This window comes from Carassius carassius, chromosome 1 (genome assembly GCF_963082965.1).
Source record: "Carassius carassius chromosome 1, fCarCar2.1, whole genome shotgun sequence".
Lineage (NCBI taxonomy): Eukaryota > Metazoa > Chordata > Actinopteri > Cypriniformes > Cyprinidae > Carassius > Carassius carassius.
In genome coordinates, this window is record NC_081755.1 from 22,296,923 (window position 1) to 22,324,835 (window position 27,913).

The window sequence follows — 27,913 nt, forward strand, 5'->3', positions numbered from 1 at the left end:
ATTCAGATTTCAGTAGCCAATCAGAGTTCAGTCCATCGCGAACGACTCTTAGGATCCAGTTGCAGCAGGTTTTGTTTGTGTTCTTGCGTCTTAACAGCTAAAAGAGACAGAATCAGGTTTAGATTCAAGACTCGAGAGCTATTTTTTAGTGACCTCTTCATCCGGTCTAAGATCTTGATATGATCGGTGATGGTGTTCATGTAATGTGTGTGAGGGCTATCTGTGTCTCTGCGTTTCAGTGAACGCTTGTGTATATGTGCATTTGAGACGTCAACAGGCATGGAAATGTACATATGAGCATCAGAAATGTTGTGTAATTATGCAGCGGCAGCATTTCTGTTTTTCGGATGCATGTGTTGGTTTGAGTGCAAGAATGATGGGTGAGTGTTATGTGGTGTGTGTGCTTGTAGGTGCACGTGTGTATTCAAGTTCTTAGTTATCCATGCTTCCTGTGGTGAACAACACCCTCTGGTCGGTTCGAGCCAGCTTAGCGGGAGGTTCCAGAGATTCGTCCCCGATAGCGCCCCCATCAGACTGCAGAGACAACTCCTGACACTCATCGTCACTGTCTTCTTCCTCCTCTTCTTCCTCTTCTGAGACACAAAGACACGGAGATATATCTATTTTATTCAGTACTGAAAAACATTTAAAATCCATCTGATATTGTTTTATTATTTTAAAATGACAATAAACTTTAAAATTACATTATACATTCGTGAAAATAATAATTACTTTATTTTAAATACATATACATTTTTATTATTACCAAATCAATGTTGGTAATATTTTTTTTTCAAAATATGAATAATATATTTAATATTTTGTATAACATTCAAATGTAATTTAAATGATAAATTACTGTAATTAAAAACCACATTATTTTTGTACATATACAATTTTAAGATATTATTATAAATTAAATGTATTTTTATATTAATATTTGTAATATTTTAAATTAATATTTTTGAATCTTCTTTCAAAATAATGATAATCTGGTATTTTAAAATTACAAATAAAAATGATTGATCATTAATATTAATAAGAATTATTATTTCATTCAGAAAATGTCTAATCCATCTGAGACTTTTTAAATATTTTAAAATTACAAAATTGAAATTTAGTGAAAATAATAATTACTTTATATTACATACATATACATTTTACCAAATCAATACATTTTTATTTGTAATATTTGTTCAAAATATTTATAAAATTGCATTGAAATACATTAACTGACTCCATTCAACGTACATTAATTAAAAGTTACTGTAAATAATAATTTATATATATATATATATATATATATATTTAGTCTTCTTTCAAAATGTTGATAATCCATCTGGTATTTTGTTATTATTTCACAATTACAATAAAAATAAATGATAATTATCATTACTTCATTTTAAAATATAGTTTTAATATGAAAAATTCAATGTGGCAAAAAAATTTGTATATATATATATATATATATATATATATATATATATATATAAATATAAAATCCATCTGATAATTTTAATTTTAAAATTGCATTAAAATTATAATCACATATATTATACGTATAATAAAGATTATTCTTATGAATTTAATTGCATTTTTATATTTTCTTTTTTTTATATTTTCAATTGGCTGTTTGCTTTGTTGGTTCCTATGTGGTGTTCTGAGTTTCTAGTGCAGTCTTATGTGGTTGTTTGCATGCTTTGGGAAATTAACTATTTGTTGGGGGGTTTTTTTCACTAAAACCTCAATTTAGTAAATGAAGAAGAAACCATTACAAATCTGTTACTTGATTATTGTGTATTTGGCGTTTGGGTGTAAAACTACTAACCTTTATCGGGATCAAGTGGGTTCAAACTTCGACCAAGACTTGCAAACTTAAGAAGCAAAAGAGAGAATTATGAAATATAAAACACTACAGTCACAATCTGTCTTTCACAGTTCCTCAGTTTAATATCCTGTTATGAGAGAAGTGACGCACTTTTGTTTTGTCTTACACACTGAAATGAGAAGTGCATCTAAGATCAGGTAAAGATTTCTGTTTCTGAGTGTGTTTGTACCTCTCCCATGACAGCAATGGGAGTCTCACCCTTGGCCTGGGCAACTCTGTGCTCTATCAGATAGTACATGTACTCATCATAAAGCAGGCGGATTAGGTGAAATGAGCCAAAGCTTGCGGCACTGCGGAGAGTCAGGTCTCGGATCACCATAGAGCTAAAGAGAGAACAAAGAAAAGATACAGGAAGTGTGGAAACCAGAAGAAAGCAGTTTGATGAGTAAAAGTGAGAAACATATTTGACATTACAGTTACTGGCTCCAACAGTCAACTCTCTTCTAAAACCAAACAAGCAATCTGAAGACTGTTACACATTTTTGACTCTAACGTAATTAACTAAAAACTCAATATTGTGCTATGTATCAACTGTGGATAGTAGATCTAGGATTGAGAACTGAACTGATTCGTCACATAATCGTCTTGTCCTTCCCGCCAAATTCCCTGTGATGTCCACAAACCTAATATTGGTACAACCTTTGGAGGCTCACCTGTAAAAACTCCATTTCAGCAGGAAGAGTTTAGCTGCTTTTGGAAAGGCCGAGCTAGACTGGTACGGCTTTAAGACCTGCGAGACCACACCGTCCAGCCAGGCTGCCCACTGCTCCAGAGAGTTCTGCTGTTGGAGGGTCAGTTTGAAGTCCTGCTCCAGCCGCTGGACCACCCGGTCCTCACACCGGCACACCCAGGACGCCTGCTCCTACAAGAGAACGCGCATGGGGATTCACAAACACAGACTAAACCAAATATCCATGAACCCGTGTGCTGAGCTGAGAAGCCTTTACCTAATTCTGTTTACCTTTTACAAAATTGCTTGTGCTGCATGATTTGGTCAGAGGCCTCAGTTAAGGAGTGAAAGAAAGATTATTTGTAGATAATTGTGGCAATGATCACTCAAAAAAACTGATAATTTCTCAGATATTAATTTAGCATAATGAGAAATTTATGAACATTTTTTGTAGGCCAGGCACAAGTGTTGGGGGAAAAAATTCTGACAAATACAAAAATTATAAAACTTTTGAAGGAAGATGTTCCCTGTGTGAGCAAAGTCAGTAAGTTTTAGACCAGTGCAATAACATTAAAATGAAAATCTCTCGGTCAAAATCACTGGAAGATAACATGCTGGTTAACAATTAACTTTTACTTTATCCCATATCTTTATGATATTCTGGTCTGTAGATATAGCTCAATTCTATTTAGCAAAGGCCACTAACATTGATATTCCTCTCAAAATTTCTGGAAAGGCTAGTATTTCCCTTTTTTGGTATGGCGTAGCGGTTAAAGCTATGACCAAATTGTAACCCAAAATGTTTTGAATCCCACAAAGACACCTCACCCAGGATTGGTAACTTGTATAATAAAACAGAAAAAAATCACCCCTTATGTTGTTCCAAACCTGTACAACTTACTTTTTTCTATGGAACCTGAAAAAATATATTTTGAAGACCACGGGCACCCAAACAATTTCAGTTCCCATTGACTTTCATTGTGTTTTTTGAACAAACAATGGAAATCAATGGGAAGAGAAATGGTTTGGTTACCAATATTCTTCAAAATATCTTCTTTTGTGTTGTTCAGAAGAAAAAGGGGCGACTGTCCCTTTAATACATGTACCGTAAGTCACTTTGGATAAAATCATCGCCTAAATGACTAATGACAACATAACCCCTTTTTAAATGACTTATGGAAACTGCATGTTATGCTAAACACGCACTTGTGTTTCCGTTTCACTGACAGCTAGACAGACCACAAACACACAACTGTATGTCAAAAAGTGAGTTCATGTCAGATGGTGACTGATTATAGCTCTAGGTCAGCCCTCATAAATACAGTCTATCATAAATACAGCCTCAACTCTGCCTGGAAACGTGAGGGAGTTGTCCAGTCACACACACCTGCACATTGGCAAAATCCACTCTGTTGAGGTCGCTGAGCATCTGGTTGATCTGTGCCGTGTTTTGCAGAACGGCACGAGCTGCTTGGGCCAGGTGGTTTAGAGAGGTGTACCTGCGCAGGGTCTGAGCAAACGCACTTGCGGACGTCACCTAAACAAAGACCAATTCACAGAGAAAGGAGGCAATAAGAAAGAAAAATCCATTTTTGCCATATATTTCACTTCTTTCAGTCTTTGTACCATTAATACATCCAGCAAGTTTCACAGCTTCAAACATCCTCCTCATTATAAACAAAGCATGTATTTAATCAAGTTAAAAAAACGGCTCATTTTGGATCTGAGGGGCAAGATGATGTCACCAGCGCACGGTCGTTTGTATAAACACTGCCTCTAGAGCAAGACACCATAGGCCCCGCCCACTGCCGTTCAGTCGCTTAACGGCAGACACTTGATTACGTTGAATGCGAATGCGAAAGTGTTGCGTCGCGTCAAAAGCAAATAGAAATTACAATCACTGTAATTGTACTACAGTACTACAGTATACAGATGTGAGTTTGCTTTGTCGTCAGTAGGACAAATGGATTGAAAGAACTTTCGCTTTGACCCGTTTGGTTTAAAAAGCTCATTCGCATCTTTTTACAGATATCATCCAGCATAAGGAACAAGTGGACAGTTATTTTTAGTGGCACACCAGATCATGTCATAGGACTGATCGGAACATTTTGTTTTGTAAATGAGGCACAGTGTCACGAAGAGTTCACAAAGAAATACTTAAAAGATGAAGCGTGAAGTACTAGATTTGACTGCAGCTGCATCACAAACAGTTATTTCAGTTATTTCATAATGCTTTGTCTGGAAATGATAGTTTTATTTTGAAAACACACATGCAATATCAAGGGGACTTTGATACTGTTTCCTGGGTCAAAATGAGAGTTGAAAATAATAATTTTTCCACAGATTAATTAGTTTTTTGTGAAAAAAAATTATATTATTATTATTATTATAAGTAAACCTTAAGGAACATGTAAAAATTATTTTAAAAAAAATCCCCAATCCATGTCATGACCTCTTTGATATTCTAGAATGTAATTATCTAATGTTTCATGTATTGTAGTATCTAGGGATTTTGTTTAGCTATTAAAGATTATTTAAAAGAGTAAAAAGGAAATGTCTTAATGCAGATGATGTGACCATTGCATTTTCCCAAACAAAAAGGTTTTAAGTCTTCAAACACTTTCAAACCGTCTTAGTTTAGTACTGCATTTCTGACTATGCGTCACAAGCACACCATTTTATCTTCCTGTCAGCACTAACTTTCATTAGTCATTCATAAAACAGGAGTTTTGTGGTATTGACTGTAGTGGCTGACTAATGTAGGAAATACCAGAGTGAAAGGTCGCTGATAAAATGTAATGAAAGCAAATAAAGCGTACACTACAGTTCAAAAGTTTGGGGAAGTAAGATTTCTTTGTTATGAATAATTTTGTTATTTTTAAAATGTCATTTATTCCTGTGATGGCAACATTTTCATTGTACATTTTCAGCAAACTTTTATTTTTGGGTGAGCTATTCGTTACTAAATATTAGTACTTTGTTGCGATCACTGACCTTCACGCGAACCATCTCTTCAGGAATGTTCATCATGGCATTAGTCAGCCAGCTCTCAAGACTTTTCGCAAAGTTTCGGATGGCTTGCGTTAAGGCACCTGGAAAAAGAATGAAGATACTTCAGAAAAATAAATGATGTTGTGTGGCAGTAATTGGTGCCCCAGCAGCCTGAATGTCGACCCACATCCAAACTAGCGAATGCCAATGCGAGTAAAAATAGGCCACTCCTGGCAGAATGTGACTCACCTGATGGATCACCACCAGCTCTGGCACATACTGCTGCATAGTAAAAAGTAAATCTGTATTGAGAGAACATGCTGGAACTCACTGGGAATAGGTCTCAGAACGTCTGGGATGAGCATCTCCACCAGGCCCTGGTACAGTGTGTTATCACAGTCACGACTCCAGCGAAGCACTGGATCATATTTACAGAGCACCACCAAACATGACTTGGGCAGCCTCTTCTCAGACTCGTCATGCCTAAAAATTAAATAAAAAAAACAGATAAAGTTTGTCTTATTATTCATTAACCTTAAACCTACTGTAGCATATCTGATTATAAAATCTGATCTAAAATTTAAACACGATTGTATACAACTGATTAAAAACCAGCTACAATCTGTTGTCTGACTGATACTTTATTAGTCTCATTCTAAAAACATCCACCTTCAGGGCATGGTACATAGGTCTTTTTGCTGTAAAATCTTTTTTTTTTTAAAGTAAACATAAGAATAACTTATATATTGTTAGTTATATTGCAAGACGAACACTTACTGGACTGAAGCGACTTTCTAGAAAAATGGTGTTAGTACCAAATACATCAGGCTTTTGAGGAATGTTGCATTGCATTATATGTTAAACTAAAAATATATGAGTACATAAACACATGAACATCATTTCTACAATCTCAATTCATGAGCATTTTACCATTTATTTTATGAAAAACTATCATCATATCATGTACAAACAGAAACCTAAAGGTCTTCACAGCAACCTGTCAAAATTGAAGTTCAGTTTAATGTGAAAAAAATAAATAAATACGGAACTATTCTTTAATGTAATCATAGTACTACTAGCCTACTAATCAATTATTATTAAAACGTTATTTTTAAAGGAATATTTACCAGAATTTTTTTTTGCCTAAATTTAGCAGAAAATGTTAAATACAGTAAATACAGTATTGCAGTATTTCTGCACAAAAAAAAAAGAAAAAAGAAAAAAATTAAATTATCTATATATATATATATACAGTACAGACCAAAAGTTTCGGCTCATTTCACATGAAGGCAAAAGGGCCAACAAGTGCTAAGCATCTCTCGGGGAACTCCTTCAAGACTGTTCAAGACCATTTCACTACCTCTTGAAGCTCATCAAGAGAATGCCAAGAGTGTGCAAAGCAGTAATCAAAGCAAAAGGTGGCTACTTTGAAGAACCTAGAATATGATATATTTTCAGTTGTTTCACACTTTTTTGTTATGTATATAATTCCACATGTGTTAATTCATAGTTTTGATGCCTTCAGTGTGAATCTACAATTTTCATAGTCATGAAAATAAAGAAAACTCTTCGAGTGAGAAGGTGTGTCCAAACTTTTGGTCTGTCCTGTGTGTGTGTGTGTATATATATATATATATATATATATATATATATATGTATGTGTGTTTTTTTTTTAATATTATAATTTTTTTTTATATAAAATCAACGGAGGGGCTGCACGTGAGTGTTTTGCGTAATACTCGTTTATAGATCTGCTGTTCGAATTATCACTTGCTGCTAGGAAGGAATACTTCATTTTCTGCCTATTTCTACTTTGTATATTCGTTGCCGTTTGCATTTTTGATTGCACTTACTGGGGATTTGTTTTTTTTCCACTTTTAGTCTTTGGCGACATTCATCTGGATAAGCCTTATGCTACAGACTTCCATTCACTCCTTGCTTCATTTGATCTCAAATGACTTACCAATACAAGCACGCACAAATCAGGCTAGAGGCAACCAACTTAACATGCAATTGTATGGCAGACATTATTCTGGTAAAACCCCTACATATCTCTGACCATTTCTTCATTACATTTAAACTACATTTTGCTACCTGTGTGCCCCCGCCCCTCATACAGTTGACTTTTAGACAAAACATTCGCTCTCTTTCCCCCTCTCATCTTTCCTCCTTAGTATCCTCCTCTCTTCCCTCACCTACCCATTTCTCATCTCTGGATGTGAATGCAGCAACTGACACTTTATGCTCTACTTTAACCTCTTCTCTAGATGATATTTGTCCTCTCTCCCCCAGGCCAGCACGGGCTGTCCCTTCTAAGCCCTGGTTATCCAATGTTCTTCATGAGCACCGGACCAAACTCAGGGCAGCAGAGAGAAAATGGTGCAAATCAAAGGATCTGTCAGACCTGAGGATGTATCAGTCTTTGCTTTCATCTTTCTCTGCTGAAGTACATACTGCAAAATCTTCATACTTCCACAACAAGATCAACAGTCCTCCAGACACACGTAATCTCTTCGAAACACATTCTTCACAGACAAAACCAGAATGATAAGTAGTCAGTTCTCAGCCCCACACACACAGGACTTAAAACCAACCACACCCACTGCTAAAACTCCCATCTTCTCCTTCTGTCCCCTCACTGAGGCAGAAATATTAAAACTTCTTCTCTCCAGCCATCCTACAACATGCCCTCTAGACCCAATCCCCTCACACCTCCTCCAAGCAATCTCTCCTACACTCTTACCAGCACTCACACACATTATTAACACATCTCTCCTCACAGGCACTTTCCCCACTGCATTCAAGCAGGCTCGGGTAACCCCACTGCTCAAAAAACCTACATTAAACATCTCTTACAGATAGCAACAGACCTGTCTCTCTCCTTCCATTCATAGTGAAAACCCACTAAAGAGTTGTTTTCAACCAGATATCATTGTTTCTTTTGCATAACAAACTGGATGCTAACCAGTCAGGATTCAGAAAAGGCCATTCAACGGAGACTGCACTACTGTCAGTCACAGAAGCCTTGCAGATTGGAAAAGCTGATTACAAATCATCAGTTTGTATTCTGCTGGATCTATCTGCTGCTTTTGACACTGTCAATCATCAGATCCTCCTGTCTGCCCTCACAGGGATGTGATCCCACTTCACTGGTTTAAATACTATTTTACTGATAGGTCTTTCGGGTGGCTTGAGGAGGGGAGGTATCAACTTGTCTCTGGGGTTCCTCAGGGATCAGTTCTTGGACCCCTGCTCTTTTCCATATACACGACATCACTGGGTCCCATCATACAGGCACATGGATTCTCTAACATTGTTATGCTGATGACACACAGCTCTATCTCTGATTTAAACCAGATTATCCAATGATAGCTGCACGGATCTCAGGCTGTCTGGCAGACATCTCGGCATGGATGAAAGAATATCACCTACAGCTCAAACTGGCAAAGACTGAGCTTCTTCCCTGCCACTCCAACTTTATAGTATGATTTCTCCATCTATCTATGCTCTTCTACAATTCCACATCAACTTCAATCAGAAATCTTGGTGTAACCTTTGATGACCAGCTGACCTTCAAAGACCATATTGCAAAGACTGCTAGATCTTGCAAGTTTGCATTGCACAACATCAGAAAAATCAGGCCCTTTCTAACGGAGCATGCTGCACAACTTCTTGTCCAGGCCCTTGTCATTTCTAGGAATTGATTCAGAATTTATGATTCAGAATTTAGCGGCACGACTGGTCTTCAACGAACCCAAAAGAGCCCATGTTGCACCTCTCTTTATCTCTTTGCACTGGCTAACGGTTGCGGTTCGCATCAGGTTCAAGACATTGATGCTTGCATATAGAACAGCCACAGGCTCAGCACCCGCCTACTTCCACTCACTATTACGAATCTACATCCCCTCCAGAAGTCTGTGATCCGCTAGTGAGTGAGGCCTTGTGGTACCATCACAGAGAGGCTCAAAATCACTTTCCTGGCTGGTGGAATGATCTTCCCACCTCTATCCGGAATGCTAAATCCCTGACAATTTTCAAGCGACAGCTGAAAACTCAGCTCTTTCGAAACTACTTGGCTTTATCATTAAAAAAAAAATTATCTGTATTTATTCCTTCTTTTTCTATCTTGTACTTATTTGAACAATGTCTAAAACTTGGTATTACAGGCACTTCCGGTGCCACCCTTGCTCAGTAGAACCACCCAAGAACCATCTTGATAAAATCGTCCTGAAAGCAGGAAACTGTGAGAACAGGAAACTGTGAAAACCTTGACATGTAGTGTTGGATTTTGTTGCACTGAGAAGCAAACTTACACAGCTAGGGTTGCTGAGTCTCCTGTCTGACTTTCACTGAACCTCCAAAATGTTTTCCAAAGAGTCTCCACCAAAGGGAACTGAAGGTTGACCATCACATCCAAAATGGCCTGAAGAAAAACACAACATCAGTAAAAATCAAGATCACAGATATTCATTGTGATGTCGACAGTCAATCTCTGGTTGCAAACAGAGAAGAACAGAGAAGACTCACTTCGCAGTGTTCTCTGTAGAGCAATTGAAAGCTTTTAACATGTTCCAGCTCAATGCCTTCGGGTAAAGCTCTACCCTGCAGGTCAACATCAGGGAATTCCGGGAGAGCTCGGGATGCATCTAAACATCAGTGATAACAGAAACAATATAATTTGACAATGATTTGTTGTAAAAATCCATGTGAGGGCTTTTCACACGTTTAACCCTGAGTTATGGGTATTTCGAAACTCTGCTCTAAACCCCGGGGTAAAGGTACGTTTCACATTTGTAACTTAGAAGTGGGATCAGCACCGCTTTTGCATGCATATCAGTTTACTCTTCTGACATTAAAAGTTCACACTGATATCACTTACCTAGAAACTGCTGGTACTGCTGAACCTGGGTGCTGATGTCCGACAGACCTGAGCTCTGCTGTTGCTGCTGTTGCTGTCCAGATCCTGACGACATTCCGTTAGTGATTCCCTCCACCTTCTGTACCGGCTTCAGCCTTCAGGGAGACAGAACCAGACTGAGAAACACAGGAACCAGCGAGACTGAAAGCAAGATATGAAAGAGAGCACGTGTCCACCTTTGTTTCTGGGAGAAGGGCTGCTGCCTCATGGCCAGGTGTTGTTGGTCCTCCATCAGACGGAGCAGAGATGAGCTCGCTTTGATCCGCAGTCCATAGTAGTGATATTTGGAATTCCCTCTGGAACAAACACACCAAAGCTTCAGTGCACCTGCATGACCTGGACCAGAGGATCATGGAGGCTTCTAACCGCACATACGTCTATATGCATGACTCTCAAACACATCTCCATTCAAGAGTTTGGAGTCTGTAGATTTTTTTTATGTCTCTCTTTCTCTCACCGTGTGCCCAGGCGTCTGGTCCTCAACCCCATGAACACCGAGCGGATGAGTTTTCCGAAGGATGCCGCGTTGACAGGTTCCAGCTTTTGCTCCTGACAGTGCAGTAGGTAGTGGCAGTAGAGAGTAGACCGGGGCAAACTAACCCCTTCCGCTGTCTCATAATTATCCAACAACCACTGCACCTGAGGGCCAGAGGACAGCTGCCGGGATAAGACACACACACAGCCACACACACACTCAGACAGAGAGCCCAGGCTAAAAGATGTCCTAGAACAGACAACGCACAAACAACCAACTGCAAACCCGTGCATATCCTTTTCCATGCGGACTGTAATCACACACTCATGCATAGTGTAATTCATTTAAAGTCAACAGTAAACTACATTCACAAACCACATTTTAGTTCATTTTAAAGTGAAACAAAATACCGTATTTTTCGGACTATAAGTCGCACCTGAGTATAAGTCGCATCAGTCTAAAAATACGTCATGATGAGGGAAAAAACATATATAAGTCGACTGGACTATAAGTCGCATTTATTTAGAATCAAGAACCAAGAGAAAACATTACCGCCTACAGCCGCGAGAGGGCACTCTATGTTTCAGTGGTAGACTACAGGAGCACTGAGAAGTAGAGCTGTAATTGGCCCTTAAAAGTTAGGCCCGACAGGACCCGAGCCCGACAGGTTTTGGCCCGAGCCCGACAAGTACATTTTGATTGACAGGTTTTTAAAAGCCCGAACCCGTTTACAGCCCGACATTATTCAAATGTATGCACGCACACAGCTCTTTTGTCAAGAATGAGTCATTTATTCATGTTTTAACATAATTTATTAACTACACCACTTGGAAGTTGGAATAAAGAAATAAAATAAGTCCTCTGTGACATCGTAACATCTCAGCACTCTAGACATAGGCTCATTTAACCTATAAATAGACCAACGCACCAATAAAAACAAGTCTTTTTGAAATTAAATTAAGATAAATTTTTAATTAAGATGGGTATTTGGCAATAATGAAATTAAGATAAAGGCTCCGCCGGATTTGCCTAGCCACTAGCAGCTGTCATTTAATAAAATAATAATGCCAACATTAGCGTACGTATATACTCTGTCCACATTATGCATTTAAGACTCAATGAATATTTAGTTTTCATTTAAAAAAACTTTATTACTCACAGCGATTAGGCTAAGCCTACATGTTTTTGAAAATGATTGAATCCACTGTAGATGGCTTCAGCGCGTTCCTGCGCTCACTGATGGTGCGTCATTATTCACTCATTATTCTAGTTATAAACATGGTCAAAACTTTTCCACACCTCAGACTTTGCTTTAGTTGCTGGTGCAACCAAAACATAATCGCCAGAGGCAAGCCTCCGTTACACTTACTCTGCATCCATTTTCGCATCTTTCTCGCGCTAATCGAAAGACATCACATGACCGCTCGTTTACCTCGCAAACCGGAGCGCAAGCCCGAGCCCGGCCCGAGCCTGCATAAGATGATATAAATTAAGCCCTAACCCGTTGGGTCCCATCGCGTCCCGTCGGGTTTGGGCAAAGATCTTAAGCTCTACTGAGAAGTATAGAGCGCCCTCTCGCGGCTGCAGACGGTAATGTTTTTATCTTGGTTCATTTCTCTTGGTTCATGTCAAATTAATTTTGATAAATAAGTCGCACCTGACTATAAGTCGCAGGACCAGCCAAACTATGAAAAAAAGTGCGACTTATAGTCCGGAAAATACGGTACTCAAAGTGGAAAACAATGTTGAACGAGGCTTGATTTTATTGTCACGAGTTGATTGGATGATAAGAAGCAGATGTTTCAAACACGAAATGTGAGTTTGAAATGTTTGTTTTTTAATTCATGGGGACTTTAAATGAATACAATTTCCTCGAATGTGCAACAAATAGCATTATTTAGCAATGTCTTTACATATGAATATTGTTGTTCTGACAGCTTCATGAAAGCATACAGTGCTGTGAACAGGTTTTTGTCTGATTTTTTTCAATGAGTTTGTGCACATTTTATATTATGTTTATAGCATATATGATTGTGTTAACATAGTCTGGTGGTAAAAGAGGAACAAAGTTTCTGGTCTTTCATTTCTTTGGAGTTCAAGGTTTCAGTTGTGCAATAAATCAAGTTTGAAGTAGTGCGCCGACAGATGAATCAAAACAGAACTGTTCGGTAGACATGACAACAAAGTGTTCTTTTTTTTTTTTTGGTGAAAAAATCACATACCATCAGTCAACAGTTTTGGGGCCAGATTTTTTCATGTTTTTGAAAGAAGTCAGTAAGGCTACATTTATTTGATTGCAAATACAGTACAAATTTTAATATTGTAATATTACAATTTAAAATATCTCTATCTATAGATATACCGGTATATCTATTTACTTTTCAGGATTCTTCAATTAATAGAAAAGAGTTTTATTTAAAACGGAAATCTTTTGTAACACTACAAATGTTTTTACTGTTACTTTTGATTAATTTAATGCATCCTTGCTGAATAAAAGTATTTGTTTCTATTAACTTAATAACTAATTAATTTCTAGTACTTAAAGAAACAACATGACATACACACATTTTACAGAATGGTATGCATCCCCATGTTTTGGTTGTAAATCTGATGACATTCGGTGTCTAAACATGCAAAAATACAGAAAACCAGATGGGGCAAACACTTTTGCACAGCTCTGTATGCCTCTCGACAACTGTTTCTGAGTGCCGTGGCATACAAGACAAGTATGCAATGAATCGATAAATCAATAAAATGCTAAAGGAATTTTGTAAAAGAATGTGCAGCAAAACTGGAAAGCTGCTCATGGACGATATGAATATGGTTATGACTGAATTGTAATGTTTTTAACAATAAATACGCAAGCACAGTGAAAGCCTTAGCAAGCACCACTGACAAGCTACATGTCAACTGGACATGCGTCATCATTGAAATAGCATGCTGTTCTGACAAGTCAATCTGATGACTTTTTCTTCATAGAATAAAACTGAAAATGAAATAAATTTGGACTTGGAAGTATCACTGTGCTCTCTGGCATGTGGAACAGAGCAATGAGATCACCATGCGTATAAAATCATTTGGATGGCGGGAAGAGGAGGGGATCTGTGAGTGGCGATGAGCGACGATTAAGCCCCGCCCCTGCTGTCGTCATACCTTTTTGTCTGCCGACGGCACGCTATTGTCCTCGCCTTCGTTTATACTCACGGTGGCTGGAGAGGCACGAGTGGGGTGCGGATAACCGTGACCGTTTCCACTGCTGCCGGTCCCGCTGCCAGCCAGCATGTAGCCGCCCTGAATCACATAGCTCCCGCTGCTACCGTTAGCCTCGCCTCCAGAATCTCCAGAACCGTTCGACGCTGTCCTAGTGGCTGCCACTACAGCTGTGACTGCCGCTGTCGTGGGATTGGCCACGATCTGCCCCGTCCCCGCCACAAACATGGACACCCCGGGGGATCCTGTGGTCACAGAGACAGTGAGAGGGGTGCCGGGGGACGTGGCCTCAGAACCAGAGGCAGGGGTGGTCTCATAGTACTGTCCAGCAGTGGTCTGGGTGTACAGAGGGGTCTCTGTGTACGGGAAACTGCTGGAACGACTGGGAGAAAATGAAGAGGGTTAGGATTCAGAATAGTATTCCATTTGAACAACTTTTACTACCTTGGGCTTCTCAGACATAAAATTCCAAACAGTCTTGTTGCATATTTAAATCTTTTGAAATGTATCCTTGGGTTAGTAATTAGTAGTTCTGAGATTTAAAACTTTTCAAATGCTGTGTTAAAATGAATATTAACATATTTAAGCACAAGAACCTTTTTTAATAAGTACTATTTCAATACTTCATATCTAAATATTTTTTACATTAATAATAAATAACCTAATATTTTATATTGTCTGGATTTCTGAAGAATATTACAGAGACAAAAAACAATTTGAAAAAAATATTTTTTTTAATGTTTTTTGAAAGAAGTCTTTCAGGCTTTATGTATTTGATAAAAAAAAATGATACAGTTACAATATTTTAAAACATTATTATAATTTATAATAACTGTTCAAAATATATAAGAGTGGCAGTTAAACTAACAGCTTTCGTCAGCGCAAACCATCTTTTGGAGTTAAAATAGTACTGTCAGGATTTGGAAGTACTGCCAGGATGTCAGTGAAGAATTAGCGCTGAAAAGGCATGGACAGTTATTTTTGTGCCTGAACTTATTGAATATTCATTTCTAGGAGTTTCTTTCAGACGAAAAACGTATGGGTGGAGAGTATTCAAATGAATCATGCAATGTGTTTTATTAACGTTTACAATTGTCAGATCAAATTAATGGTATTTGCGCCATTATTTAACGGCCAAATAAAGCATGTCTTAAACTATTTTGTGCTTGAAAAGGCTTCAATTATCGTTTCTAGGAGGAGGCACCGCGGAGAACAGAGAGCGTGTGGTGGAAGGGAGATGATTTTTTCCACATGTATTCATTTATTTAGAAAGCAAGAAGAACACATTGTCCAAACATATCATTTTCCAAGCCATGCTATTTTTAATTTGCTTCAGGAAATAAAAGACGACTTGGAACCCCGAACTAGTCACGCAATACCAGGTCTATCAAAATTTCTTGCAAACCTTCATTTTTTGGCCTCTGGTTCTTTTAAACGTAATTGTCAGGATCCTGCCCTGACATTCCTGTCCATCTTGTCTCTGTTCCATGTTTCTTTGTTTGTTTTGTGTCTAAGCACATGGTTCTGTCTTTGTTCGTGTCTGCCACGTGCTCCCCTTGTCCCACCCCCTTGTTACCCCTGGTCATGCCCCCTTGTTTAGCCCTTGTCTGCTTGATCGTTTTCACCTGATCCTCATGTGTACTGCTCTATATATCGGGTTCTCTTTCCTTGTGTCTCTGCTGGTTCGTTTTTGGTGTTTACCTGCTTCTTGGGCCAGAATTTATCCTTTTGATCTTGCTCAAGTTGTTTTTGATCTCTTGTCTAGTTAGTCTATATCCTCGGTTCCTTTTTGGCCTTTTAGTTTTATCTAGTTCTTGTTTTTTGATTTGTGCACATCCTAATCTAGTTTTTGTTTTACTCTTTTTGATTTAGGGTTTCATTTACTCCGTTTGAGAGTGCAGTTCCTTTTTGAATCCTGGCTTTTTGTTTTAAACTGGTTGATTTCTTAGGATGGTTTTGGTTATTTTGCCTTTTGTTCACTCTTTGTTTTCTATTGTCTGTGTGTCGTTTTGAGTCTAGTCTTGTTTGGTGTATTCTCCTGTCTTGCCCCCACTCAGATTTCCTGGCCACTGAACCCCACTGCCTGGAAGCAGCTCACCTCTCTCACGTGTCAAGTCTCGTGAGTCTCTACCTGGCGACTAGACTGGTGACATTTGAGTTTCACTTGAAGCTACGGGTTTCCTGTGTCTGCCTGGCCCTTCCTCTGGAGCTGCCTCCTGTGCTCAAGCCCGTGGTCATCTTGGACTCTCTCTGTGGTCATCCCTCCTGCCCGTATTGTCTGCCCTGCCCATCTGTTTGATCCGTTTCACTGCAAATTCCCCCAGCTGTTCCAGTCTATGTTTTGTTAATAAAATACCCTTGACTGCTCATTCTGCATTTGGGTCCCATTTCTTGCAGATCCCTGACAGTAATGTGGCTTCTTTATTCGCTAATTTGCACTGCACATGGTATATTGCATTAGTCGGTATGTAAATGAGATGTTGCATCTGTGTTTAATTTGCATGTTGTCTGTAAATCACCAGCAGAAATTTCCCCTCCCATCGGTGAGGTTTTGGAATTGCGCTCTCGGGCTAATTTGCCCTGTTTACTAAAACTGGCCTTCAGTTGCAATGTATCCCCGTGATGCAAAGCTACATTTTCATCACAATTTCATTCATTCACTCCAGTCTTCAGTGTCACATTATCCTTCAGAAATAATTTTAATATGCTGATTTGCTGCTCAGTGAATATTTATGCATATGGAATAACCATTTTATAAAAGCAATAAGCCCTGTGAAGCCGTGGTTTACAGTGAATTTATAACAGCTAAAGGGGCGTTGTTAGCCACAATGTGGAGTGTTCTTGAGGCTTATTTCTTTAATTCAATGACAGTTTATGGTTGTCTGTAGTGCTGTCAAACATATAATCGTGATTAATTGCATCCAAAATAAGTTTTGTTTACATAATATATGCATGTGTACTGTGTATATTTATTAAGTACAAAACTTTTATTTTGGAAGCGATTAATCATGATTTAACATTTCACAGCACTAGTTGGCTGTCTGTTTTTAAACAAGCACAACTTTGTTTCATGCTGTATAGCTTTTAACACCACAATTGATATTCATATTTTACAAGCAGTGCTAATCTTTTTTTAAAATACAAGTGTGAAGTTTTGTCTAACCCATGGTTAACAGTGGCTAACCATGAGCTAGCTGTTAATTCAGGAAGTCCTGTAGCTGATCCTGCACATGTGCACAGGGCTGGGGCTGAATGTCGGTTCCTGTAAACACTCACATGGTGCTGGTGGTGTAGTTAGCATCTCCTCCTTCCACATACTGCACCTGGTTAGTATACACATGCTGTACTGGCACCTGTTGGAGCTGCTGCTGTACCTGCGGCGCACAGTCACCAAGACACAAATTAAGAAGGCAAAATTGGCGATCACAGTTCTGCAATAAACTTAATTCTGCAATCAAAACATGCCTGCAGCCACATTCAGTGCACTAATTTAGTGTTTCCCAACCTTTTAGTCTTATGTACACTCCAAAAAACAACCTCAGCAGTAAGGATCAAGTGCTTGTCCTCAACATTAAACTCATATTACACTGGATAGCATTTTTCATTATTAACATAATGGAAACTATCAACAATTCACTTTTTAAATAAAAACAATCAATACTGTGGGTGAAAAAATTGACTCACAAAGCCGATAAGAAACTAAATGTATCACTGTTTCCACATCGACATTGATGTTTCAACATTGACGACAATAAGAAATGCAAATTACCATATAAGAATTATTTTTAAAAGATCATGTGACAATAAAGCCTATAGTAATAATAATGGCGGCTGTATATATGTAAATAGAATACAGTTTTTATTATAATATTTCACATTACTGTTTTTACTGTATTTTTAACCAAATAAATGCAGCCTTGATTAGCATAAAGATACTTCTTTCAAAAACATTTTAAAAAATCTTACCATCCCCAAACTTTTGAACAATATTCTGTGCATCACTTATTTTTTAAATTTAGATTTATACCCTGGCTTGGAAATCACTGTACTAAATGATCTAACAAAATCAAATTACTCTCACTGGCTGACATACCTACAACACTGTGTTTTAACTAAAGTCACCTACGCTATGGGCTGAGGACATCTCAAAGAGGTGCACATCTGGCACAGGAGCAGAGGTGTAGGAGACCCTGTCTGTCTCCCAGCCCACTGACATGACGGGTAGAGAGAAGGTGACGGGTGAATAGGTGACAGGTAGAGACGAGGGGAAACAGGATGAGCAATCCAGCAAACCTCCACTGACAGATGCATAGGATAAACTGTCTCCAAACAGGTTAGTGCTTTTCTCTAGTAGTACTACCGCTGGCCTACACTCCAACCAGTTTTCTATCTGTCTCTTCACTTCACTCTCTCTCTGTGCATCACTTCCTCTTTGTCTGTGAAAGGGGTTCTGAAAGCAACCGTCAGAGGGTTAGATGACTGCAAGCTTAGTGGACTTTGCATTAAAGGAATAGTTAAGCCACTTTTACTAGATGAGAAATTCCTTTAATGCAATACATTCAAGATGATTTGACTGTGAACATTCAAACAATTTAATGTGAGTCACATAAAATGCATTTTAAAGAGAGAGAACTTGGACAACATCATTGGCATCAATTTGACTGCAAAGCCAGTCTTTACTGACATAATAACACACATTTATATGAGTGCGAGCGCTCACCTCCTGTGTCAGGTGCACTGATTGTAGGCTGGTGACATTCAGCTGGGTGCCAGGCTCGGTTTTCATTGTCTGAGATGTGGCTTGAACTACTGACCTCTGTTAATAGATTACAGGGAAGAATGAAAAACATTAGCTTGCTAAAAAAAAAACTACAGTGAGAATTGCAAACGGCAATCTAATTTCTCCGTAAACTGGGCCATGGTGTACAGCTCTGACACTTTGTATGTGTGTGTGTACTTTCACAGAATGAAAGAAGTTACAGAAAGAATCTTCTCAGACACTCAACTTAGTATTTATTATTTTATTTTTCTCATTAAAAAGCTTTACCCCTGAAGAAATGCACTTGTGTTTAAAATAAGATAAATCATATCAGTGGCCTAATAAAATGTATTTGGGGCAGAGATGATCACGTTAACCTGAATAGCCTCGGTTTACCTCAGTAACCCTCCTGTTTTCAGAACCTTCCCCTTATGGAGAAATAAACTGCAGCTTACTGTAAATAGAGTATTTCTATTATGATATTGGTGAATCTAAACTTCCTAGCCAAAACACAATAAGACTAAATGATCCTTTAAGTATGTTTTAGGTATAATAATACTACCATTAAGTCGAGAAGACTTTATGTTTTTAAGTCTCTTATGCTCACCAAGACCACATTTATTTGACCAAAAATACTGTAAAAATTGTAATAAAAAAAATAAAAAATCCATTTAATATATATAATGGAAAATGTAATACGATTTCCTCAAGATTCTTTGATGAATAGAAAGTTCAAAAGAACAGCATTTATTTGAAATAATTTTTTTAAATAATATTATAAATGCCCTTTATGGTTACCTTTAACAAATTTAATGCATCCATACTAAAATGTATTTCCTTTTCCTAAAAAAAAACCATACAAAAACCCCAAACTTTTCAACAGTAGTGTATGACTTACAGTTTATTAAAGCAATTATTACAGTAATGCATTTATAAATGGAAGCTTTAGTGATGATTAAACAGGAACATTCATTTAAATCTTAATATTAATCTTATTGTTAAATCTAAGACAAAAATGCACATTATATGGATTTGCGTGATGGTCTGCATTTGTTCACCTGGACATACAGTTGCTCAACTGTGGATGATGTACAGTTGTTATCCTGTAGAAAAGGTTATTTAGCTCGGTGTGCATTTACCAGAATCGTTTGGACATTCCAGCAGAACTGTTAAACCACCAATTTGTCTTTAACACATTTTTGTTTTTTGAGAGAAGCGGTTCACTCTGTGGTTACCTCTCTTCAGGGTATTCGTGATGGTAGACAACAGCAAAATCTCTCATTCGTCACAACTCGTGTTTGAAGACTGCAGGGCAAGCCTTTTTCTAAGAACTGCTGTTCTACAAAACTCAGACTCAAACAACAAGCAGAGCTGAATTTCCTCCATCTGTGGACTGACTGAGGCCCAGGTGTTTAAAAACCCTCTCACAATTTTCTAAGCTTCAACAACACGTCTTCTGATTGGATGAAATCTCATTTAATTAGACCATATTGAAGTTTTATTTTAAAAAGCACTTAGTATGAAAGAAAATTTCTGTATTTTCACAGTTTTGTAATTTTAGATATTACATGTCGAAAATACCCGAATTATAATTCATTCATTTCAACATTTTAACTAAGTACTTTTTAAACATTCACATACTTAAATACGTGACCTTGATCGCTTTTTTTATTTGTGTACAGATATATACTTCATTGACATATTTTGTTATCATAACCTTGAATTTGAAGCCATATAATTGCAAAGATTTGTGTCGGTCTGTTCATCTACAGTATCTACACTACTGTTCAAAAATTCAAATGTTTTTGAAAGACCTGTCTTTGGTTCACCAAGGTTATATCCTGAAACATTATTACAATTCGAAAGAACTGTTTTCTGTTTGAATATATTTTACACAGTAACTATTCATGTGATAGCAATGCTGAATTATGCAGTCACTTTTGATCAGTTCAGTGCATCCGTGCTGAATATAACAGTAGTGTATATGTTCAGTTATTTCTTGATTTAACCCTTGATGCTATTGTAGTGCAATCCAAGTAGTGCTTGTTTAGGGGAGTGGTGGTGCAGGTGGCTTTACTGTGTATTTGGACACACAGGGTTAGGGTTACCTGTTGGGAGGTCTGCACCTGCTGCACCACCTGTGTAGGAACTCCAGTCTGGATTACAGCAGCAGGGGGACTAGAATCTGACACAGAGTCACTGGAGTGAAGAGAACCCTCTATTGGAAGGAAAAATGGAGAAAAAGAAGTGAATTAATTAGGGGTGCTCCGATTTATTGGCTACCGATCACAATCGGCCGATAATTGCTAAATAAACAGTTTTTCAATGCTCAGGCACACTCCTTTTGCAGTGCTCATGTTAACGGATTGAAGCGTTCACACTGCACACACGGTTGCAGTCTGGCAGTGTTTTAAGGAGTGGAGCATCTGCAGCAGTACAGAGATAGTTTCCACACAGAGTCTATTTTTTGCTGTGCTGCACGCAGTTAATTAAAGTAACAGCGCATTGTTTGTGGTAAATATGAACATGCACTGACACAAAAATTTAGTAATTACACCATAAATGCATATAATTAAAGTACAACACATAGGCTATGGTTTCTTGGCTAGGTTCAAAGGAAAAGAGTAATTTTAGATAAAGAAGGCAATAATTTTAAAAGTTCTTGAAGTTCTTAATTAAAGTTCTTTAAAACTTGAAAAGTAAATGCAAAGAAAAAAGCACTGAATAATTGATGAAAGATTGTATTACTGTACTGTGTAAAAAAAGAATCACAATGTTGAAAAAGCTTTTTAAGTAACAATGTTTGGATTTAAAATCAAACTCCCGCGCGTGTGTGACATGTCCTCTGCACGCAATTCAAGCCCTCGCGCGCGCATGGTCATTTCACACATCCTCGCGCTCGATCTTCTCACCTCTGCTTGCCCGAACAATTTTATTTTCGTCAGTGGTGGAACGGGGCTTGCTGTTTTAGTTGTTATCTCAAATGTCATTGGTTATTCCCCTTTTCCTGAAGTCAGTATTGGATGCCTGTTAGAAGATGATTAATAATTCACTTGACTTGACACATGACTTCATCAGTGGACCAGATACATGTGAGTTATCATTTCATTGTTTTATTTATTTTTGTCTTTATTTAATGTCATTTAATGCATTGTTCATAGAATAGATCTTTTCTAGATACTTGATTAACTGGAAGTCTTCTGATTGCTAGTGATTGCAGTCTTGTGATAAGAGATACCCATATGAACCCTTTTACAGACTGTAATGATGCACACACACACACACACACACACACACACACACACACACACACACATATATATATATAAAGCTAAAGGAATGACAGTGAAGTGTATTTGAAGGTTAGTTTAGTCTGTGTTCCTATAAAATGCAAGTTTAATCAGGTTTGCATTTGATTTACAGTGTTACTAGTCATCTACTATCAAGATCAGTCCATTCATTATGATGTTTATGAAAATCGATTCCTGTTTATTGAAAAGAAACTTGTAATACATTCAATCCCAATGTATTTACTTATTTTATTTTGGTTGCATTATTTTTTTTCCCTTAGTAATTGCAGGTCGTGTACATGAATGCAGCAAATAACAACCGGGCCTCGACATCATACCATTTATTCTCAGAAGCAGTCCAGAAAATTGGCATACTGTCAAGGCAAGTACAGTAAAGAAAAAAATGAATTTGAATTTTCTTTAAATCAGGGTCAAGGGAGACCAAGGATTGGAGTTTGAAATGAGCTCGCGGGCTCCCGTTTCCTCACGTCCAATTTAGTTTTCCTCTCGCAGAAGTGATTTACCATGCGCGCAAGCATCAGTTGTATGCTCGGTTATTATTGCCATTGATTTGACGCCATAATAAAAGAAGGCTTTAAAAAGATCGGTATCAGTGATCGGATCGGCAGATACTGCTTTTTGTGATCGACGATCGGCCTCAAATCTTGATCGGAGCACCCCTAGTATTAATATTAGACAGATGTTTTATCCTCATCTTTCTGAGAATCAAACTCATGACCTTGGAATTGGTAGCTGGAGTTTTATCTGAGCAGAGACTATAGCATGTCATTTATTCTTAGGTTGAGTTAAGATGTTCATTTACTCTTACCTGTAACTGTGACAACGATGTACTGTGGTGTAGTCTGACTGCTGGACTGTGTAGGTGAGCTCTGAATCTCAGCCGTGACATATTGAGTCTGAGTGGGCGGGGCTTGTGCAGGCGGTGCCAGGGCGATTGCCTGGCTCTTCTGTGCTTGAGAGGGAGGGGGTGTGGTCTGGCCTGTGGGCGGGTCCGTTGATGCCGTGGCCCCTGCAGTCTGAAGTTCAGCCAGGTATTGTTGGGGAGCTGCCGTCACGGTGGCAGCTTGGCCTGATGTGGGAGTCACACCGCCTCCCTGAGGCTGGGAGGTCTGCTGTAACTCCCTCACATACGCTGGAGTTGCCATTGGACTGAAGGCAATGAAAGAAAAATTAAATCACAGATTCACCTGATAACATATACACAATAAAACAAAACAGAAGAAAATAGAAAACCACATTTACAGTGGTGTGAAAAAGTGTTGGCCCCCTTCCTGATTTCTTATTTTTTTGGCATGTTTGTCACACTTGAATGTTTCAGATCAAACACATTTAAATATTAGTAAAAGATAACTCAAGTGAACAACATGCAGTTTTTAAATGAAGGTTTTTATTATTAAGGGAAAACAGAATCCAAAACTACATGGCCCTGTGTGAAAAAGTGTTTGCCTCCTAAACCTAATAATTGGCTTAGCCACCCTTATCAGCAACAACCGCAATCAAGCATTTGCGATAACTTGCAATAAGTCTGTTACAGCGCTGTGGAGGAATTTTGGTCCACTCATCTAAGTAGAATTGTTGTAATTCAGCCACATTGGAGGGTTTTCAAGCATGAGCCGCCTTTTTAAGGTCATGCCACAGCATCTCAATAGGATTCAGGTCAGGACTTTGACTAGGCCTCTCCAAAGTCTTCATTTCGTTTTTCTTCAGCCATTCAGAGGTGGAGAGTTTGCTTCAGCTTGAGGTCACGAACAGACGGCCAGACATTCTTCTTCAGGATTGTTTGGTAAACAGCAGAATTCATGGTTCCATTTATCACAGCAAGTCTTCCAGGTCCTGACCCCAGACCATCACACTACCACCACCATATTTTACTGCTGGTATGATTTTCTTTTTCTGAAATGCAGTGTTACTTTTACGCCAGAAGTAATGGGACACACACCTTCCAAAAAGTTCAACTTTTGTCTCAGAGTATTTTCCCCAAGAGTCTTGGGGATCATCAAGATGTTTTCTGGTAAAACTGAGATGAGCCTTTATGTTCTTTTTGCTCAGCAGCGGACTTCGTATTGGAACTCTGCCATCCAGACCATTTTTGCCCAGTCTCTTTCTTATGGTGGAGTCATGAACACTGACTTTAACTGAGGCAAGCGAGGCCTGCAATTCTTTGGATGTTGTTATGGGGTCTTTTGTGACCTCTTGGATGAGTCGTTGCTGTGCTCTTGGGGTAATTTTGGTCGGCCAGCCACTCCTGGGAAGGTTCTCCACTGTTCCATGCTCTCACTATGGTTTGCTGGATTCCCAAAGCTTTAGAAATGGATTTATAACCTTTTCCAGACTGATAAATCTCAATTACTTTCTTTCTCATTTCTTTGGATCACGGCATGATGTCTAACTTTCGAGGATCTTTTGGTCTACTTCACTTTGTCAGGCAGGTTCTATCTAAGAGATTACTTGTTTGCGGACAGGTGAGGCAGTAATCAGGCCTGGGCCTGGCTAGAGAAATTGAACAGGGAGGCAAACACTTCTTCACACAGGGCCATGTAGTTTTGGATTTTATTTCCCTTAATAATAAAAACCTTTATTTAAAAACTGCACAGTGTTTACTTGTGTTATCTTTGACTAATATTTAAATTTGTTTGATGATCTGAAGCATTAAAGTGTGACAAACATGCAAAGAAATAAGAAATCAGGAATCAACACTTTTTCCCAGCACAGTAGATACAGTTGTATGATTGGAAATGCTGAATTCTGGTGTATTGCTAGGGCAATAGGTGTCAATGTAAATAAATAAGCAAGACATAATTTTTCGCATAAGGGTCCAGATCTCCTTTTTTTAGGGGTTTATTCTGTGATAACACCTGACTGAATGTATATTATCAAGACAAGCAAACAAATCAAACCATACGTACAGTCAAATCAATTACAGTATTACACAGATCTTCACCAAATAAAAAATTATTGACAGCACTCATTACTGTGGAATATTATACCTCTAATGATGCAAATGACCAGTCAGAATCAAGGATTTAAGAGAGCCGTGCACTCAATTCTTTATTTCATCTTTTGCTAGGTGTAGCGAATCACCATTGTCAATAGTGTAGGATGAGTTATGCCCTGATGTAAAAGGTCTAAGTATGAACAATAATAATGAAGATGCTTTCCATAGCTAATAACACAAAGAAAGTTAGTTGAGTTTTCATTATTATCACTAATCACCACCTTGGCACAACCATATGGTTCCAGGAAAGCCCTAAAGACTACAACCATTGTTGGGCCAGCAAAAAGAAGAGGAGGGAAGGCTGAGAGTTTGGTGTCCTATTACCAGTAATCTGATCACTGCTTGCAAATGAATGAGGGCACACACTATTGCCAAGAACACAAAGTGGGACTTGGACACACACACACACACACACACACACAAAAGGTTAAGGTGCATTTCTATAAAAATAGTGTCTTAGATATAATTTTGACCCATACATTGTATTATTGGCTATTGCTACAAATACACTTGAGCTACTTACATTTACATTTAGTCATTAAGCAGACGCTTTCATCAAAAGCGACTTACAAATGAGGACAACACAAGCAATCAAATTTAACAAAAGAGCAACAAAATGTCATGGCAAATGACAAGTCTCACTTAGCCTAATGCAGTACACATATCAAAGTATTTATTACACACACACATATATATATATATATATGTGTGTGTGTGTGTGTGTACACATGCACTGTATATCACTATACATAAAGCAGAATTTAAATAGAATAGAAAGTGCTAGAGTTAGAGGGTCAAATAAAGATGGAACAGATGTGTTTTTACTTATGACTGGTTTTGTGGTCCAGGGTCACAAATATCAATGTCAATAAAAAATCTAAATCAATGTCAAATTCCATGTGTCAGTACTAATTTTCTTCATTGCTGTTACTCTAATCTGCCAAATTTATGATTAAATTATGCTATAATCAAATCATATCAAGCCTGTATACACCTTGATGCTTTTGTTTTCTTATAACGTTACATTATGAATTTTTATCACTTGTTTTGTCATGGTTAGTATAAACAAAAAACGCCCTTACATAACTATTACAATAATTCATTTCATTTATATATATATATATATATATATATATATATATATATATATATATATATATATATATATATATATATATATATATTTATTTGTAAGCCCTCAACGCGCTTTACATTGTGAGGGGGATCTTTTTGCGTGAATGCAAATATAATATAATATCATAATAATTACAATAAAGACATAATAACCTAATATGTGTGTGTGTGTGTGTGTGTGTGTGTGTGTTTGTATAAATAGATAACGTAGATAGATAGATAGATAGATAGATAATAAAACCTAATATATATATATCTTAGAAACGTATTATTTACATAAATTAACAGGTATTGGCTTCTATAACATACGCATATGCAACCATAAGGGATATTTCAACCAGTAGAAATGTCAATAAGTAAACCATATGAACTGGTTAGTATCTCCATAACCTAAAAGTATGAAGTGTACACCTCACGAAACAATCTGCTCGTGCTCGTGCAAACATCTCGACCTGCGCAGTCAAAGCTCCTGCTTTGCATCTTATTTACATTGCACTGACTGATTCGAATGCGATCTGGGTGCATTATATTACAGATGCTTTCATATCCAGTAGACATCGAGTGGTCAGTAAAGCCGAAGAGCAGGGGCTCGTCTGGTTTATCCGGCAATAACGGCAGGTTCGTCACCGTGGTCGACGGTGTAACTATGCCAACAGTGTTTATCACACCTAGCCCCATAGCAACGCTAGCCGAGCGGTACATCCAGCGATGTGTGTGTATGGAGACTCACGTATTACTGCAAACAACACCCGCCATTTTGTACAACCTGACTAGTATATGATCATAACAACGAGCAGCTCTGGAGGAGGCTGATGATAATAACAATGTCTGTCCTGAGAGAGACGCGTCTGTCGAGCGCTGGACACGACCGCTCACCGATCATGATTATTGGACATCGATAGACGCTGAAAACATCATCATCCTCGCACCTGTTTCCGTTTTCCACACAGTGAGACCTCATATGAAATATAAAAAACGGAATCACCTCTTATTTCCAGTGACTCTTCCAGCGGTACTCTGGATTTAATACGCTTTTTGTCAGTGAATCGGTTTGTTGTTGTTGTTGATTCTCGTTGCTGGGTTCTTGTCACCACGACTACCGTGGCTATGGCGCTTCGTCCTCACCCGGGCAACTGTTGCTACCCACTCGCTGCATTCCCGCCCCCTTCCTTCGCTCTGATTGGCCTGGGTACAATAAGTATAACGCCGCGTCTTCCTATTGGTGGAAGCAGGCAGCCAATGCGACACACGTCACCGGGTTCGTCTGAAGCGTGTCAATCATAACCATAACCGTGCCTCACGCTTTTGTGTGCTGATCTCAAATCAGTCGTGTCCGTAGGGTTTACGTCAGAATGAAAGCTGATCTGAATCCTCGTTGAATAAGAGCTTTTAGCACAAGATCCAACACACTCTTCCTCCACATAAAGCGAAATATATGTAATAAATGTATGCAAATTTGATATATTACAAAATGTATTTTGAAAACCAGACACACTTCTACTCCATTTGACCTGAAAAATATGCCTTCAAAAATCTGATCATAAAAATCACCTACACTTCAT

General features: G+C 38.2%; 1 protein-coding gene across 9 annotated transcripts; it reads right to left on the bottom strand.

Moving 5' to 3' along the window:
* Positions 1 to 377: 377 nt before the first annotated feature.
* On the bottom strand, positions 378 to 27,496 carry LOC132141776 (MHC class II regulatory factor RFX1-like). Of its 9 annotated transcripts, XM_059551472.1 has the most exons (20): positions 27,337 to 27,496; positions 23,031 to 23,371; positions 21,020 to 21,129; positions 18,873 to 18,968; positions 18,446 to 18,602; positions 18,279 to 18,361; positions 17,429 to 17,526; positions 14,096 to 14,534; positions 10,925 to 11,124; positions 10,644 to 10,763; positions 10,429 to 10,562; positions 10,077 to 10,195; positions 9,863 to 9,972; positions 5,881 to 6,032; positions 5,553 to 5,650; positions 3,946 to 4,095; positions 2,542 to 2,750; positions 2,058 to 2,211; positions 1,829 to 1,874; positions 378 to 593 (listed from the first exon to the last, which is right to left on the bottom strand). In XM_059551472.1, exons 2-20 carry the CDS (start codon positions 23,365 to 23,367, stop codon positions 433 to 435), a joined length of 2,973 nt encoding a protein of 990 aa, XP_059407455.1. In that variant the 5' UTR covers positions 23,368 to 23,371; positions 27,337 to 27,496; the 3' UTR covers positions 378 to 432. The 9 variants fall into 9 exon arrangements, with proteins under 9 accessions (XP_059407455.1, XP_059407450.1, XP_059407443.1 ...); XM_059551467.1 differs by having other exon boundaries at positions 10,925 to 11,106; positions 14,147 to 14,534; positions 18,279 to 18,602; XM_059551460.1 differs by having other exon boundaries at positions 14,147 to 14,534; positions 18,279 to 18,602.
* Positions 27,497 to 27,913: the final 417 nt, after the last annotated feature.